The sequence below is a fragment of the Cariama cristata genome, unplaced genomic scaffold (assembly GCF_000690535.1).
Source record: "Cariama cristata isolate BGI_N322 unplaced genomic scaffold, ASM69053v1 scaffold12702, whole genome shotgun sequence".
NCBI lineage: Eukaryota > Metazoa > Chordata > Aves > Cariamiformes > Cariamidae > Cariama > Cariama cristata.
In genome coordinates this window covers 86,864-103,477 of record NW_009602202.1, presented here as the reverse complement: position 1 = coordinate 103,477, position 16,614 = coordinate 86,864, and the positions used below count along the sequence as shown (strand labels likewise).

Below are 16,614 nucleotides of genomic sequence, written 5' to 3'. Positions count from 1 at the left end.
AATGATGGGCTTCTGCAGGAGCTACTCCCTACCCCAGCTCAAGTTCCTACTCTGGGCTAATATTTGCATGGCTCTGAAGAAAAGCCTGGGTACCAACTGAGAGGTACATGGTATGAGCAACTGAGTAGAAAGCACTGTAAGAATAAAGGAAAAAAGTGAAAAGGAAAAAAAAAAAAAAAAGGCCAAGAGGAAAGATAATAAACTTAATTCTATCAAATTATATGGTCCAAAATGCATCTTTACAAGTTCTACCCACTGCTTCAGCCTGCAGGGAGTCAGGTGAAGAGAAGTCCAAGAGGCTGCATTTGAAAACACTTGGGAAGTGCTGAATTAAACTCTATGAGGCAAAAAAGCTGATAGGTTTAAGCTCTTTTGGCCTAGGTATAAAGATTTGGCCTTCATACTCTGCCAGCTGTAAAAGCTAAGCAGAACATCTCTTTCTTACTACTTGTCAAAAATCACCCTCAACAAAAGCAAAGGTCTCACTTCTCCCCAGCACCGGGGTGGTGGCAGGTGACTGTCCCAGCATCACTCGTGTCCCAGCACTGCCTCCTGCGGCCTCGTCGGCTGGGGGAAGAACTTTATCTGCCTGACCAAACTCCAACAATATGGTAATTTGCTACACTTCTGATAAAGCTGTCCCTTGGTGGTGGTATCAAAACAAGAGACAAGAGGTAGTGAAGACAAGGGCAAGTGTAATAAATGCCAACTGCAAAAAACAAGTTTTGTCAGCAATTTTAAAGTACCCTTTCTTAGCAATTATACCATAAACTCTGAGTTTTCTCTATCATTGCACATTCAATAAAAACTTCAGTGCAGGTAAAATTGTTTTCGTCCAGAGCAAATATTAAACAGTTTGTATCTGTGTCAGTCCTAAAGATGAGATTTAGCTATGACATGGTAGCCAGAAAACAAGATTCACTAAAAGCCACTTTAAAGATTAAAGTACAGTACTTTACCTCATTTCTGGTTATTTCATCTCAATTCTTAATAAATCTTTTTATTTCAGCATGTATGAGATAAACTGCACTAAAATTTTCGTCTTTAAATTTAGTGTTTTTTTCACAAGAAGCTTACCCAGATCCAACAGACCTCACACACTCATCATTAAGGAATAAATTAAGAAATATTAACAGATTGGTATAAAGCCAAAGCCTTCACTAAAATTAGGTGTACACATATACACATCCACTTATTTGCTCATCACTCTGTCCAAATCAAATTCATTTTTGTGAAAGCTTCCGCATCACTTAAACACTCTAAATCAGGATTAAGTTACTCAGTGGGAGCATAAATCCAGTGCTGCCCACCTCCACCCACACAGAACAAACCGAAATTCTTTATAAGCAACAAATCTACCAGTAAGGTAGAGCAGAGAAGCTGTGAGGGCAGTTGGAGTTTGATACACTTAGATACCACCTGCACCAGGATTATGGTACCTAATGGGAACTCCAGTGATGGGAAGGAAGGGCTTATGGAAGGGAGTTAATAAATCGTTTCCATGGGAAGCTGTACAACTATAAAAAATAAGGAGATCCCTACAGGGGGAAAAACCTGACAGAACAATCTGACTAAAAATTACTGTAATATGCATTTCCTATAGGCAATCTTTCAGTAAAAATTTGAATATTGAAAAAAATTCAGCCAAAAATTAAACTATTTTGATTTGGAAATACAGTCATTGTTTCTTATCCTCTCCTGCTAGCTGGGGTTTTTGGTGAGACTCTGTCTCATGTGGTATACCACTGCCTGTAATCATGGTTTTAGCACCAGAGGATCTGAAGAGCATAGCACATCTTCAGCATACAAGTTTTACCAGTGACCACAGCCCATTGAACAGAAGTGGGTTATGAGATACCTGAATTTCAATTTCGAAGATCATTTGAATCAAATATCACAGTCTTATGGGAGGTAGTGGGGAAAAGGAAAAGCTTTCCACATAAAGCAAATGCAATTTGTGAGGAAAAGAAAAAAGCTTATTTAAACTCCAGCTTAGCATCAAATATAATTCTGACAGCAAATTTTCAATCAGAGTTGTATTAACATACAGAAGAAGTGGTCAGGCAAACTCCACTTGTATCAAAAAAGCTAACAGTTCGAAGTGTCTGTAGATGGAGGTGGATCAGCAGGGACAAAATCAATATGGTACTTCAGAACAAGAAAACTATTTTTTTTTGTTACAATCACTAGTTTAGGTTCCCAGATTAGAGAAGGTGATGGTCTCTGCTGAAGCTGAGATTCTAGCCAAGAGATTCAGGCAGCTGCAAAACGGGAGCCATCACTCGAGGTCCCTGTCTGGCCCAAAACCCTGCAGCCTCCAAGGATGTCACCTCTAATGTGCAAGGGGAGCATAAGGGTCAGAGCAAGCTGACTGATGGCCTGAACGTTGTCATTTCTAGCATGTCCGGGAGGAGCTGCCTCACCGTGCAACAGGAGAGGACGCTGCTCCCAGGGTATAGATGGGGATGGAACGTGCACTTGTCAGGTACGTCTTTTCTTTTAAACAAAAAAATACAGCAATAACATGTAGGCTCTGCTAAGAAATAATGCTTATTTTGTTGTATAAATACATTAAAGGAAAGTATTTCAGAAACAGCAGAGATGACCTGCTTGAAGTTCATTTTTTGCTTGGATTGGACTAATCTTCACACTATTATTTCTACAGACTTGAACATATTTGGACGAAATTATTAAAAAGTTCTTCCATCTTGCCTTCCTGAAACAGGTGGTTTGAGTTCCTGTATTTTTTATAGTATGCTATTATTTATTACTTTTTGCCTTATTAGGAAGCAATTATACTTGGGACTATAGTCTCGATACAATGTTCCTTTGCTGAGAGTGCAATTAGCAGCGCTTAGTAACTTCAGCCAAAAAGATTTTTTAAAAAAAAAACAACTCAAATTAATCTTTTCTACGTCCCCCTCTACTGGTTAAACTTTCCATTACATCATAAGCACATCTGGGGATGTATGAAAGACACAGAGTGAGAAGTAGTCAGAAAACACAATCCAACAATTGTAAGAACAGTTTGGGCATTAGGTTTGATTACTGCTCTTTATTGTTAACTTGATATTCAGAAGGTCTGATTTGAAGTGTAAGATCTAAAAATTACTTTTAAAAAAGGCAGAGAAAGGGGAAAAAAATCATTCAAAAGACAATGCTTTCTAGATTGCAGCAGTCATTTCTGATTTGCTGATTGAACCTTTCATGCTATTTTCTTTTGGCAGCTAACGATGTTGTTTTTGGTGCTAAGCCTATATCTATATAGAGAGAGATGAGAAACTTAAGTTTTGATTTCCATTCTGTAATTCACAGAAAGGGTTTGGTGGGACAGCCTGTGAAAAATGTGCTGAAGATAATTTATTTGGTCCTCACTGCACATCAGGTAAGTTTGAGCTTTCTTTATTGAAGTGCGGAAAAGAAGGTGAGTGAAAGCTGTATTCAGACACTAAGAAATCACAGTGAAATGGGTAGAGGGTCTAAGGGTTTCCCATCAAGAGCTGCTGTCTGTTTCAGGGAACACAACGGTGAAAGAAAATAGCCAGCTACACAATTCCTCATTCACAGTGGGGCTGGATTCAACTCCAGACTGTACAGACAACACTCCCAGTGTAGTGCTACAAAAATATCTTAATCTTGTCTTGAATATCTTTGTTACAGCCAACAGTCAAATAAATTGAGGATCAGAAACATTTGTGTGTTCCTGCAGGTATGCCTCCCTGTTAGCCAGTTATCATGTTGTCAGCCTTTCACCCTAAATTGTGGATTTGCATTTATTTTCTTTAATACAGGAGGTTGTTATGATACTTAAAATATTGAGTGGAAACATATCAAGCGAATAATTTATAGTGGCTTACAGTGTTTTGGTATGGTTTTTAAACACATCTACAAACTGGACCATCTGTATTAAGGCATGAAATACTCATGTGGTATTTAAATCAGTGTATCTGACTCAAAAAAGGCCATTCTGAATCAGGCCAAAAGTCCTTCTAGCCTGGTATCCCGTATTGGACCAAGAGTTGATATCTAGGGACAGAGCAGAAGCAGCCAGAGGTTGAATTCAAATTGCAGAAGCAGCCAGAGGTTGCATTCAAATTGTAGTGTTTAAAGGCTCCTCCTAGATCCATCCTCCATAAATTATCTGCCTTGTCTCTGAGTCTAATTTGCTTTTGCTCTCCACAGGATTCTCTGCCAGGGAACTCCATAATTCAGTCAAAAGTGTGAAAAAGGATGGGTTTGGTTTAGGTTTTGGTTTTGGCTGATAGATGATTTCATTTGTTGGCTATACTTCTGTTAGGAGAAGTGGGACATTGAGGGAGGGATCAGAGCTATGTGCGCTATTTAAAATGTACATGTATCACAAGTGTGTGCTTTTGTACAATATTTTCCAGTTTTGCCTGTTTCTTAATGATTTCTAGTGTTTTATTTACCTTCCTGACCGCTGCTGAGTATTAAACCGAAAAAAAACAGAAAACTGCCTGGAAAAAAATATTAAGAAACGTCTCTTTCTTAAGTGGTAATAGTTATTTATCTCTAAGTGAAACTCCTTTTGTTCCCTCAAGATCTACGTAAAGTTACTTCTAAAAAGAGTCACGAATGGCCTCAATTTAAATAATCTATGTTGGCCTTTCTGCACGAATCCTATGCTGCTGCTGGCCCTTTTTCCACCAGCTGTCCACTGGATGCCAGTGTTGATACACAGAAATATAACTGAGCCAACATTTTCATGAAAACAAGGTACTTGAATGAATTCAATGTCATAAATGTAATTATTTTCCAAGAAGCTACCAGCGGTCTCAGCTGCATATTAATTTAAGCAACATTTTACACTTCAGCTTTCAGATATTTGAGTCCCTCCAAGTTTTCTAAATACCTATAAATACTGTGCATTTGTGACTAACTGCTTTTCAGCAATATCTTAGACATTCCTGGTTTTTATATTAGGACTACTAACATCGGTAGAATGTTATCAATTAATTAGTGTAAGCAATTTGCATGAACACAGGATATGTTTGTAAAGGGAAGAGGATACACTACATCACTGCAGCTTAAACATGAAGTCACCAGTACAAGTCTGTATATCTTAAAGGCTTTTCCAAGTGTAAGTGTAAAGGGCCTTTTTAGAAAGCACCATTACCATAATTGAAACAATTACATCTACAAAGCTTTTTAAGTATACTTAAGGCTTCAAAAACCACTTATAAAAGGGTCTCATAGCTACCTGGACTCTGAATATGGTATCTTGTGTGCACATTGTCACAAGGTTTTATAATCGGAAATGACAGAACATAGGAACAGGACGAGAAAAAAGCCTGAGACCTACACAGTGATTAATTATCCTTTTAACTAAATAAATTCTGCTTTGGGGGAAAAAAAGTCACAACAGTCATCTCTTCTAGAGGTGTTTGAGAGAGACTAACAGAACTGAAGTAAAAATGAGCAATTTGTTAGCAGTTATTAAAATGGTCTTATGTTACACGTTACATTCCATTTTGGCTCAAGAGTCTATGTCAAATTTTACAAGTTTTATGGTATTAGCAACTAGTCAGTTTGGTGTTTATAGTGTGTGTTCTGAAGATTTTCAGGCCCCAGGCTATTAACAGCCTGTAAAAAATCAGTATGTTATTTACTGATGTATGCAACTGTGAGTATTGATCTTCTCATTAACGGAAGCCTATAAATTCAGGAACTCAGGATAAAGCTTGTTTTGGGCAAAGTTGTTGGCCAGGGCACTATTTGCTGTGGGTAACCATGAACGATGTCTTTCCAAACACTGTTGTTATTCAGTAAAGCTAATCCATCTCTCCATATAGTTTGCAACTGCGTTCATGGAGTATGCGACAGTGGAATTACAGGGGATGGAAGATGCACTTGCTTGTCTGGATACAAAGGACTCAGCTGTGATCAGCGTAAGTAGATTGTTTTCTGTATAAGATCTATTCAACAGCTCTGATACAGTTAGAATTAGTGAGGACAAACGTAAAATTAGTCTGAGGTTAGTCACTCTAAAGCAACCAAACATACACTGAACCTCAAACCCTGTGTGTGAGCTCCCATAAACCATCATCACCACTTCATCACCAGAATAATGATGACAGCAATGGGATCGATGGTCCCTAGATCAGGTGTACTTTGAACTGGTATAGCACAGGACACAATGCCTCCTGATACAGTGTGCAGACATAGCTTAACCCGTCACCCTCTGTCCCTCAGCAATAGCCGAATGCGAGGCCTTGCGGTGCCCTGCAAACTCCAGATGCACTGCCTCGGGCAAAGATGGAAGACAACTGCAATGCACGTGTCTGCCCAGCTACCACGGGGACGGTACACAATGTGAACGTGAGTAATTTTCATGTCCCCTGAGTTCTTTGGATGCAACGTCATTAGTATTATAGTTCAGATATTGAGTGCAGTTTTGAACTAAATTTCACCATCATCCTGACTTAATTGTTCTTGGGTTCATACCCCAAAGCAGTCTCAGATGCACAAACTAGATTCCTTGTTCATGAAACTAAACCCTAAAATGTGCTCCAGAAGCACATCAGTCCAACTGGTAACAAGCTTCAGTCCATGCAACCAGAATAAAGATGGCAAACCCCCTTGAAATGTGCAGCATGGATCCTGGGTCATCAGTGCTTACAAATCCACTCCTATTACATCAGTCTACTTGCTAAAGTTCGACCTCATAGTTTGCTTCATAAAAATCAACAATAGCAACCAAGGACTTATATTTATTGAATATGCACCATGTGACAGCTCAGCTTCATCACTAAGCATAAATTCTATCAACGAGTACAGATCATTTTAGCCTTCTTATTTTTCAGGAAATAAAAGATAGTAGCATTTCAGCTAGAGGTAAAAGTCTACCATAAAGCTGTCTTTATAGACTCCTCAACTTGCCATTGAATTCTCAAAATAACTGTATTACAACTATCCAGATTTTCTTTCCTCTACTTACATTATATCTTACCAGACAACTCATCCTTCTAGGCCAATTACAATGAAGAAAAAGGTTGTATCTGATGCTGGAAGCACTATTTAGTAAATATTGGCTTGGATCAGGCCAGAAATACTTCCTGTCCTCTCTGGGAATATTTACACTGTACAATTCCATCCTCTTGGTCCTAACTATGGTGTCATCCTCTATGAGTAAGCTTGCACACCATCCAAGAGCAAGACGTCAAATTGACTCCTCGGGGAATACGAGGTTCTTCTAGTAGGCAGCATAGACAAGTGAGACACAAAGAAATTGCAGCAACCAGCAGAGAAGGAGGGTGCTAGTATCCCTGCCTCTCTTGGGGTTTGTATTGATGCAGCCTGCACGGATGTTGGTCCTTTGTCTGAGTGCCTTTAGCTACTGGGGTCACCTGTGGCTTAAGCCAGTATCTTTCACATTTAACTGGCTGGGAAGCAGAGGACAAGCAGCTCCAGCGCAGCAAAGTACATAAGCGAGGATATCAGTGGCTGCCCCAGACTAAGCTTGGAGGCAGCATGGCTTATGGTTGATTTGAGCATGTGAATATGTGAGCGTGCATGATTTCACAGCAGAACAAAAAAGAAGGCTTGAAAGAGCGAAGCTGAGCATTGCCAACTCTCTCAGTCCCAGCTGAGGGGGAAGAAAGGGAGGAGGAAAGGGGAAGACAGTGAGCAGCACCACCTTTTAGGTGAGTCCGGGGCCTGACACCTTCTAGCTACAATGTGTGCTTGACCATATCCTAAGCTGGACACAAAGTTGTGAGAAGATGCTTTCCAAGCACTGCCGGATTTTGAACAAGAACAAACAATGCCATTGCCTTGAAAAAAATGGTTCATGGAAATAACTAGTGAGCTTCCAGTCCAGTCCTGAAACTACAGCAGTGTGGAAGACTCAACTAAAGCACTTGCTGGCCAGTTTTCCATGGAGCTAAACAGATGACATTATATTGTTTAATTACCGGAAAGAAAACAGTGAAGGCCTATTGTACTGAGAAATATTTTCCAACTGATCTAACACATGCTTAAAGCTTGTACAGACCTTATATCACCTACCTGACCCTCTCTAGTTAAAATCCACCAGAGAACAAGGAAATAGTTGTGATATTTTAATGAGCACATTACATGTTTTAATCTGTTTATAACTCAATTTGCCAAGTTAAGAGATCATTTCATTTCAAAAGCAAACAGTTGGTTGCTACGTTAGCATAAACACATTCCTCCCTTCTGTCTTCATGCCGCCACGATACTTCACACTTGGCCGTTAGGAGAAGTTTAGTCTACCCAGGCTTTGTTTAGCATGGAGGTGCTCTGGTAAATCCTTGTCTTCAATTTAAGAACTGCGGGCAATAATTCATTTACTTCACTTCTTTTTTCACAAGCTATCAACCCATGCTCCAAAAAGGTCTGTGATCCTAATGCCAACTGTATTTACCTCGGACCAAATCAGCACCAATGTATCTGTCGAGAAGGTTACAGAGGCGACGGTCAAGTCTGCTTACCTGTAGACCCTTGCCAAATGACATATGGGAAGTGCCCTGCAGAGTCCACTATTTGCATATATGACGGTCCAGGAAAGGTTAGTGTTGAATGAGTGCCCCAGATGTTCCCTATGTCAACTGTCTAGGAAGAATTAATGCTTTCTCTCCAAAAAGAAGCCATGAGAGTATGGGAACGGACCTCAGGGAGGCCAAGCTCTACTCCTAGCTTTGGCATAAGCTCTGTCATTGGCCAGGAGTCCCTTTACCTCCCTTCTCAATGTATGTATATCATGTTTCCCTCTCTGAAAATGGGAATGGCAATAGTGTTCTTTTTTGTAGAATGTTTTGGCTCAGATTTGCCTCCCCAAAATGGAGGCACTGCAATGAAGTTTCTTCCAGTTAAATTTTGTCTCTCTGGCCACAGGGGGCTTGTAGGACCAGTAGGCTCCTTACACAAGTACCACAGATAGATGCCTGAAGTTAGTGTATTTAGGAAAGAAGTAATCTGGGTCTTTGAGGGCAACTGATGAAAGGCATTATAAAAAGGCTGCATATTATTCACACTGTTGAGAACTGGCTCAGATTTCTGCATGTAAAACTCTCACCATCAAGAAAGAGAGACTTAGAACACCATGCATGTTTTGGCCTGGACACCCTGAAGAGCCAAAGCCATCCAGGGTCATCCTGCAGTTCACAGTCATATAAGTTGCTCATCTCAGGGGTGTCTCAGTGAGCTGCATGAGGCTGGCACAGGCATGCTGGTATATACAACGGCTGTGCAGATAAACCTCACATTAATAGTATGCTTTGGCACTCAGTTTGGGAGGCAGAGGGCTGTGGGAACAGAGGTAAAAACTTTGACCTACCCACACTGATTTTAAATGTTCTGGGTCACAGAAGTGAGTCTACAGGGATTTATCTGAAGGAAATTTATCTGAGAGTTAGTAGTTTTCTGGAGTGGATAAAACCTAGAAGGGAGTTGTACAAATATGGATAAGCTTTATATTTGCATCTGAACTCATCAGGTGACTAACTAAGGCTCACTGTCTTTAAACTCTAGTTCAGGAAAGTATGCCGAAATTTGTGCATGTCTAATTTTTCTTATCCCTCTCCCGTCTTTCTGATTTAGTCCCACTGTGAATGCAAGGAGCATTATACAAACTTTGTACCTGGGAAAGGATGCAGCATGACAGACATCTGTGAAACAAACAACACCTGCCATAAAAAAGCTAGATGCTCAATGCTCGCACCAGGGCAGATTACGTGAGTCTTTTTGCTTATTAAAGTTTTCACACAGTTTCTCCCTCCTCCCCATAGTAAACAGGCTGCTAAAACCAATCCAGTGGATGAACACCTCCTGAAGTTATCATTAATGGTTTCTTTATCAAGGACAAAGCACAAGATTTAATGGGGTTAGGGTCAGCCAATTAGCATAGTGTTTGATTTCATCAGACCAATTGCTAATACCTATGAAGTTTTATTTTTACAGCACTCAGAGGTCATTTCTACGCTAGTAAATAAAAAGGACCAAGACCTCTTTTCTGTTCCTCAGGGCAAGCAGCATTGTCTGGCTCACAGCTAAAGTCTCCTCTTCTTCCAAATCAGAGTAACTGCCTCTTGGCAGCAGTCCCTGGCACACACTATCCCTTCCACTGTGCCTGGGCACTGCCTGGGAAAATGCTACTTGGTGTGGGCCAGAAACACACCAGGCAGCATGCTAAAAATTAATCAGCATCAATTATCATGGGACAGCGCTAGAGCCCTGGCTCTTTTTAGTATACTAATACAGATACAACTAGGGAATCTGACCCCCATGCTGTGAAAGCAACACCAACCTCGGCAGATTCCTCAAAGCCTCAAGTCAAGCACATGGGAAACTGCAAAACGTCTGAGAGAGTTTGTTTTCCTGTACAGAAATTTGCTACACAGATGTTAGGAGGAAAGTCAGTTTTAACAATAAACTTAACAAAGCTATCTTAAACCAAAGAATTTGGATTACATGGTTCTGTAGCCCAGTGATGGCTAGTACTGGATTTAAAGAGGCGTCCCTGAAATGTCAGTTTTCAGGAGGTGAGCGTTTGAACGTGAAAGACAAGACAGGCCATTAGTTATAAGCTGGGAACAAATTATTTATTGTATAGCTCTATAGACAGAAAGCATTCACTCAGGAGAGTATTCTTATTACCAGTTCTTGCTTCATCATGCAGCTTTCTCGTATGGTGTAATACCGACATCACTTTCGTGTAAGCTATTGTGCATTTCAAACAAGTTTATCTAGAATATCCCCTAGTTCATTTCTAGAGTATAGTATACCACTCAAACTGCACTTAGTATATACTTAGACTATACTTAGTACGGTATATTACTGCACTGCACAACATGAGTAGAAAATTTAGAATTAAATTCTACACAACATGAATTAGGACCTTTCTTTCCTATTTGTCACTGGTTCACTGTTGCAGCTCAATTTTCAACAGTTGAGGAAGTTTTGAGAATTTCAGAATGGGAAAATTAAAAATGTATGACTGGGGAGGGAAACAAGCAATTCAAATGCTTTGCACATTGCTCATTCAATGACTTTTAATGGCAAAAACAAATACAGAAGAAAAGAGTGGGATTCAAATCAAACTAAAATGATCTTTTTGGCAAAAAATTGGAACTATACTGAATAGTGTCCAACTAAGGAAAATCCATTTATGAAAGAGGAACTTTGCAAAGAAAAATATCAATTGGTAAATGTGGGCACAGTAAATTGTTTGTGATAAGTGACAGACATTGTATTTTGGCTGCATCCCAGATTTTAAATGTATTTGGGAGAGCTTGTTTTGGTGGATTTTTTTACTTCTTGTAAAACACAAAGTTGTAACAGAGGTCACAAAACTGCATTGCTTCCTTTCTTTTGGTTTTGGTTTTTGTTTTTTTTTATTAAAGATGCAGTTGTGCTGTTAGCTTCCCCCATATAGTCACTTCTTTCTCCAGAATCAAATCATTTGTACAAGAACAAACCTCTCACAGAGACAAAGATGAAGACAGACGTTTAGTTTACGAACATAACACAGCAACCTCCTGGAAAATCAAGATTGTCTCTGTTTCTGTTCCCATATAGATCTTCCCTGAGTGAGTGCTGACACTTTCTATGGCATTGCTTCTGCACAGTAACTATGTTCAGCCTTGCCCAGAAGCTACAAAGCTTGAACTGGTGCAGAACTACACTGCATATTAGACCATAACCTCTCTGGTTTCCAAGCAGAACTGGTTTTCCCTCAGCTAAACTCAACTATTTTCTTTTTCACTCCCACTCTTATTTTTACTCTATGTCTTCAATGTAGAAATTAGTAGCTTCGTAAACCAAAACTCTATTATAAAATTACTCCATCAGAAGGGGTGAGGGGACAGACAGGTTGAAGGGTTCAATCCCATGCAATAGGTGCTAATCTGTAATTGCTAAATGCTTTCCTTTGGCAGTCAAATCCAAACTGTGTTACTGGACACCCACTCAGTTACAAGCAATATTGTCCTCAGAAAAGGAGTTTCAAACTACATAAGTGTTTCTGCAGTTCACTGTACCCCTGGAAATGATAGAAAAAAAAAATACTATTTTTAACCACCTGCTTCTTTACGAACATTTGCTGAAAAAGAAAGAAGAGATTTATTTTGAAACCTTGATCTAATTTGTGGAGTATTTCAAGGGTGGTTTCTTTTTTCTACTAAAGTATTCCTCGGCTCCTCTGAAGCCTCAGGTTTTTTCTTCTGTGCTCAGAAGTGAAGGGGGCTATGTACATCAATACAGCAATATTTACCCCATCAGAAGAAAGAGGTCAGCTCCCAAGGAGGAGCTGCTCCTCTCTCCCAACCCTAAACCTTTCGTCTGGGCTCCACAGTCATACCCTCTGCCCAAGAGATCTCCTTAAAAAGAAGAGGGCTCACCATCACAATTGCATCCTAAAAATTTAAGATGCTTTTAGACTGCTATTTTTAGCAGATTCAAAGCTTGAACCTCTTGGCCAAAATCACAGCATGCCTCTGAGTCTATATGCAGCCCCCAAGACTGTAGGGACTGTAGGGATTTTTAAATAATATTGCTATCATCAGAGAAACAGCTATGGTAGAGACCATAAGTGGGAAACAGGAGATAATTTGGCATCAGGTTGATACTACTGTGGGATGTGAGCGGCAGATGTGTGTTTGTAACAACCAGCGCATGCAAAAGATGAGGTCATTAGTTATATAAAGAACATCTTTTGCTTGCGTAGAGTAATGTTCCTTCTCTAATGATGCCTTTAGAAAAAAATAGCCAGAGAGATGAATCATTATGGATAGGGCTTATACAAATACTGAACAGGCTGGAGACTTAATTAGGAAAGGCACTATTAAAAGCCAATGTTTAACAACACATACCATGTAGTTGTTTAGCCTCCTAAATATAGTTCGGGTTTCTTTCTGTACGTGCTACATGCTGACAAGTGCCCACTTTAATTTTAGCACTGAAGATGAGTCAATGACTGAGCTGACACCTCCAGCCAGTCTCCCAGGAGCAGCCAAGCAGGGGCTGATTTTCTGAAGACTGCAACAGAAAATGCTGAGATTGGCAAAACCTGCAGGCTTTGATGGCCCCTCACATTGAGGCAGGCTTAAAGAGTCCAGATTTTTTAGAAAGTACTAACCACCTCTCCTGGTGAATAGTCAGGCTGACACAAGGTCAAGGCACATGCAAGTCCTAGTTGCTCTTTAATACTCAAAACTATTCATACCTGTCAGCATCTAATAGCAAGCACGTATCAATCATGTTGACAACCAACAATTTCTTCCCCACCTCTCTTGCAACGCTGAGGTCTTTCATGGCCGTAAGATTCAGTTTTCATGAGGGGTGTTCCCTCTGTCATAGGTCAGAAAATGTCAAATTGACACTTGGGGATGTTCTTCCATAAATTTCTTTTAGATTTTGCCTTGGCTGCAACACAGTACTTCAAATACAGCCCATCCCAAGGCAGTAAGGACATTGAGCCCATCTCAAGGCATTGCCTATCACTCTCGTGGGTACCATGGCCTGAGCCTGCTTTGGACATACATAGGACTGAGTCAACAGAACATCACTGACACTTCTCACAGGCTAGAGTCCCCAGGGGACAGCCAGGGTGTTACAGATGAGATGCTATTTCCAGTGCAAAGACAGCAGCAGCATAAAGCATACATCTGAAAAAGCATGCGATTTCATGCTTCAGCAGCTTCAGAGAAAAAATAATGTCTAAATGCAAGTATCATTGCCCTAAATGGTTGCATTCCTAAAAGGGCAGGGTAACAACCAACCACTTTGCTTTGTTGAAAGGACTAACACCGCTGTTTCTACCAATCCCATACAGCTATCGCAAGGATTGACAAGCTGCCATCACCCTCTTCATACACAACTAACATTAATCCTGCTGAGCGCCATGTAGTAAGTGGGGGCTTCACACAACCACCTCCCCACAGCAAGGGTGGCACCCCACACATTTCACAAAATCACAGAATCAATTTGGTTGGAAGAGACCTCTGGGATCATCGAGTCCAACCTTTGCCCTAACACCAGCATGTCAACTAGACCACGGCACTAAGTGCCACATCCAGTCTTTTCTTAAACACTTCCAGAGACAGTGACTCCACCACCTCCCTGGGCAGCCCATTCCAATGCCAAATGACCCTTCCTGTGAAGAAAGGCCTCCTCATTTCTAGCCATAGCCTCTCCTTGCCCACAGACAGTCAGGCTCAGTGGCTTTCTGGGCTCCAGCAACCACAACATTTGGGGACCAGAGGCTGAACCACAGCCAGGGGAATCACATAGCCCCCATTCAAAGAGGACCTGCAAGACAGATACAACTGCCTCCTGGCCCAGCTGACAGAAGGCCATCATGTCAGGCAAGCAGTCACCAGGCTGCCCTACACACTGACAGACTTTACAGCATACAGAAGCAAAGGTTAACCCAAAACGCACTGCTGCTTCCTGAAGATGCCTTCAGAGAAGCAATTAAGTAATCCCTGGCGCAGGTTTAGCTAGAGCCTCACTGAAACCACAAGGTACCAGCCTACAGCTAAAATGACAATTCCTTCACAGGTGTACATGCCAGGGGGGCTCCGTGGGGAATGGGTTTGTGTGCTACGGAAATGTCATGGAACGCCTCCGGGACCTGAACACCGAAGTGGGAGGACAGTGGCAAGGCAGGCTGACATCCGCCTTATTGCTTATGGGTAAGTGACCACACGCAAGGACAGTCAGCCCTTGCTCGGTGGGTTGATCTTGCCTTGTCTTCCCCCAACACTCCCCCCTGCAGGAAGATGCCGCTGACACGGCACACATGCACGCTACTCACCACGGACTCCCTCTGACTGACTAAAGCTGCCTTTGCTCACCATGGCATGTGATCTGCAAGAATTTCCAAGCAGAAGTGCTAAACACATTCCCACAACCCCTCACATATCATTTGGTATCACCAGTGGGGTTTCCTCCCTAGTGGGATAAGTGGGACCATCCCATGTCTTCTCATTCCCTGCCTCCGTTGATTTGGGTAATTGAGATTTGATCTAGAATGATGCCAAGAAGTCCACCAAAAACATCAGGATTCCCAGCTGGGTCCCTCTTCCCCAGCGTTCAGCCGTCAGCAGTGGCATTGCTTTCACCAGGAAAGAGAAGAGAGGTAAGGGGAAGAGATTGATCCCATCCATGGTCTCCATCACCCTCAGGACCAGCCACCAGAGCAGTTCAGCCACAGCTGGGGGGTCTCCAGATTTCCAAATTGTCTGCAAGGTGAGGTGGAGACCCTGTCAGGGCTCACAGCTTCCCACCTTTCGCAGTTATTGCAGCCATCTCATGAAGAGAACAGCGTAACTGCCTTCATCATCTTCTGCTGCATGGCCACAAAAGTGAGCTATGAACAAACACTGCTAGAATGGAGTTGGATATTCAAGTTAAATTTGTAAATATGAAAAATTTCCTCCTGTTTAATATCATTTGCTCAGTTCCTTTTCACTGAGCCCAGCAATTAAAATAAAGATCCTAAATTCCTGAGCAGAACAGAATAAGAATCCTCCATAGCTGGCCAAGGACAAAGCCTGGCACTGACCTTCACATTCAGCACTGAAGACCAAAATTCGTTGCCTCAGCGCTAAGAGCTCAGTTGCAGTTTCTCTGTGTGTTTGTCCTTATGTGTCTGAAAAGTGCCTGATATGCTGGGCAACACCATTTATTAACAACAATCCAGATTTTATGTTCTTTGGTTAAGTTTTGGACATAAATGTGCCATTTGATTTACTAGCCAGAAGCTACAAAGACACATTACCTTCATAGGTTATTTTACAATATATTCACTCCACATTAATGTCTTTCAAAAACTAAGAATATACAGCAGAATAGTCCACACTGTTTTGTAAGACAGTATATTAATTTTGAGGTATATTCTCTGGTACAACATACCTATAACAGTTGTAAAGATAGTCTTAGTTCTGATTTCAAACCTCTGGAAAAAGAACCTTAATAATAGAAATATTTAATGCCTTCAGCTACAGAATCAGTGGTCTTATACTGCTGTCTTGGAAACAGAAATACCATCTGGGTAGCAAATGAACTTTACTAAATTTCAGTGCATCAGCTTTTATTACCAGCTGTGTGTTTGCTGATATTTGCACCCTATCCCTCATCCCATGAAGAGTGAATTGATTTAAAGCAGGGGACTGTCTTCATGTAAAGACACATCTCCAAAGAAATGCTGTTTTCATGTCCCTCACCCTGGTCTGCCTATCACAGAATCCAGGGTGCCAGAAGCATTCTGAATGCCTCATCCTGTGTCAAATATGCAGCAGCACCTGGATTTTGCATCCCATCTGTCTCTAATCTTTCAACGACTTGGATTTTAGAATCTTAAATTAACATTTAATAATCACAGATAATGTTCTTTCTTATTCTGCCCTTGCATACCTGGCACAGTACACATTTTCAATACACATTTAAACTTTTTTTTTTTCTCCCCCTCTCTCCTTATCAGAAAATGCCTATGAATGGCCACTGAGTACTCTGGGACCATTTACCGTGCTTGTACCAACAAACAAGGGGCTCAAAGGTACAAATGTAAGTAAACAACAGAGAGGGTTTTAAACTGTGGGGGATTTAGTTCCTTCAGAAATCTCATCTGTG

General features: G+C 41.0%; 1 protein-coding gene across 1 annotated transcript in view; it reads left to right on the top strand.

Annotated features, from left to right (window-relative positions):
• Positions 1–16,614, top strand: part of STAB2 (stabilin 2) — an 81,633-nt gene that overhangs the window by 2,693 nt on the left and 62,326 nt on the right. The window contains 8 exon segments of the mRNA XM_009694659.1: positions 2,400–2,485; positions 3,316–3,385; positions 5,814–5,909; positions 6,214–6,339; positions 8,355–8,551; positions 9,583–9,716; positions 14,542–14,675; positions 16,466–16,548. Of these exon segments, the coding sequence (XP_009692961.1) occupies positions 2,400–2,485; positions 3,316–3,385; positions 5,814–5,909; positions 6,214–6,339; positions 8,355–8,551; positions 9,583–9,716; positions 14,542–14,675; positions 16,466–16,548 (926 nt within the window).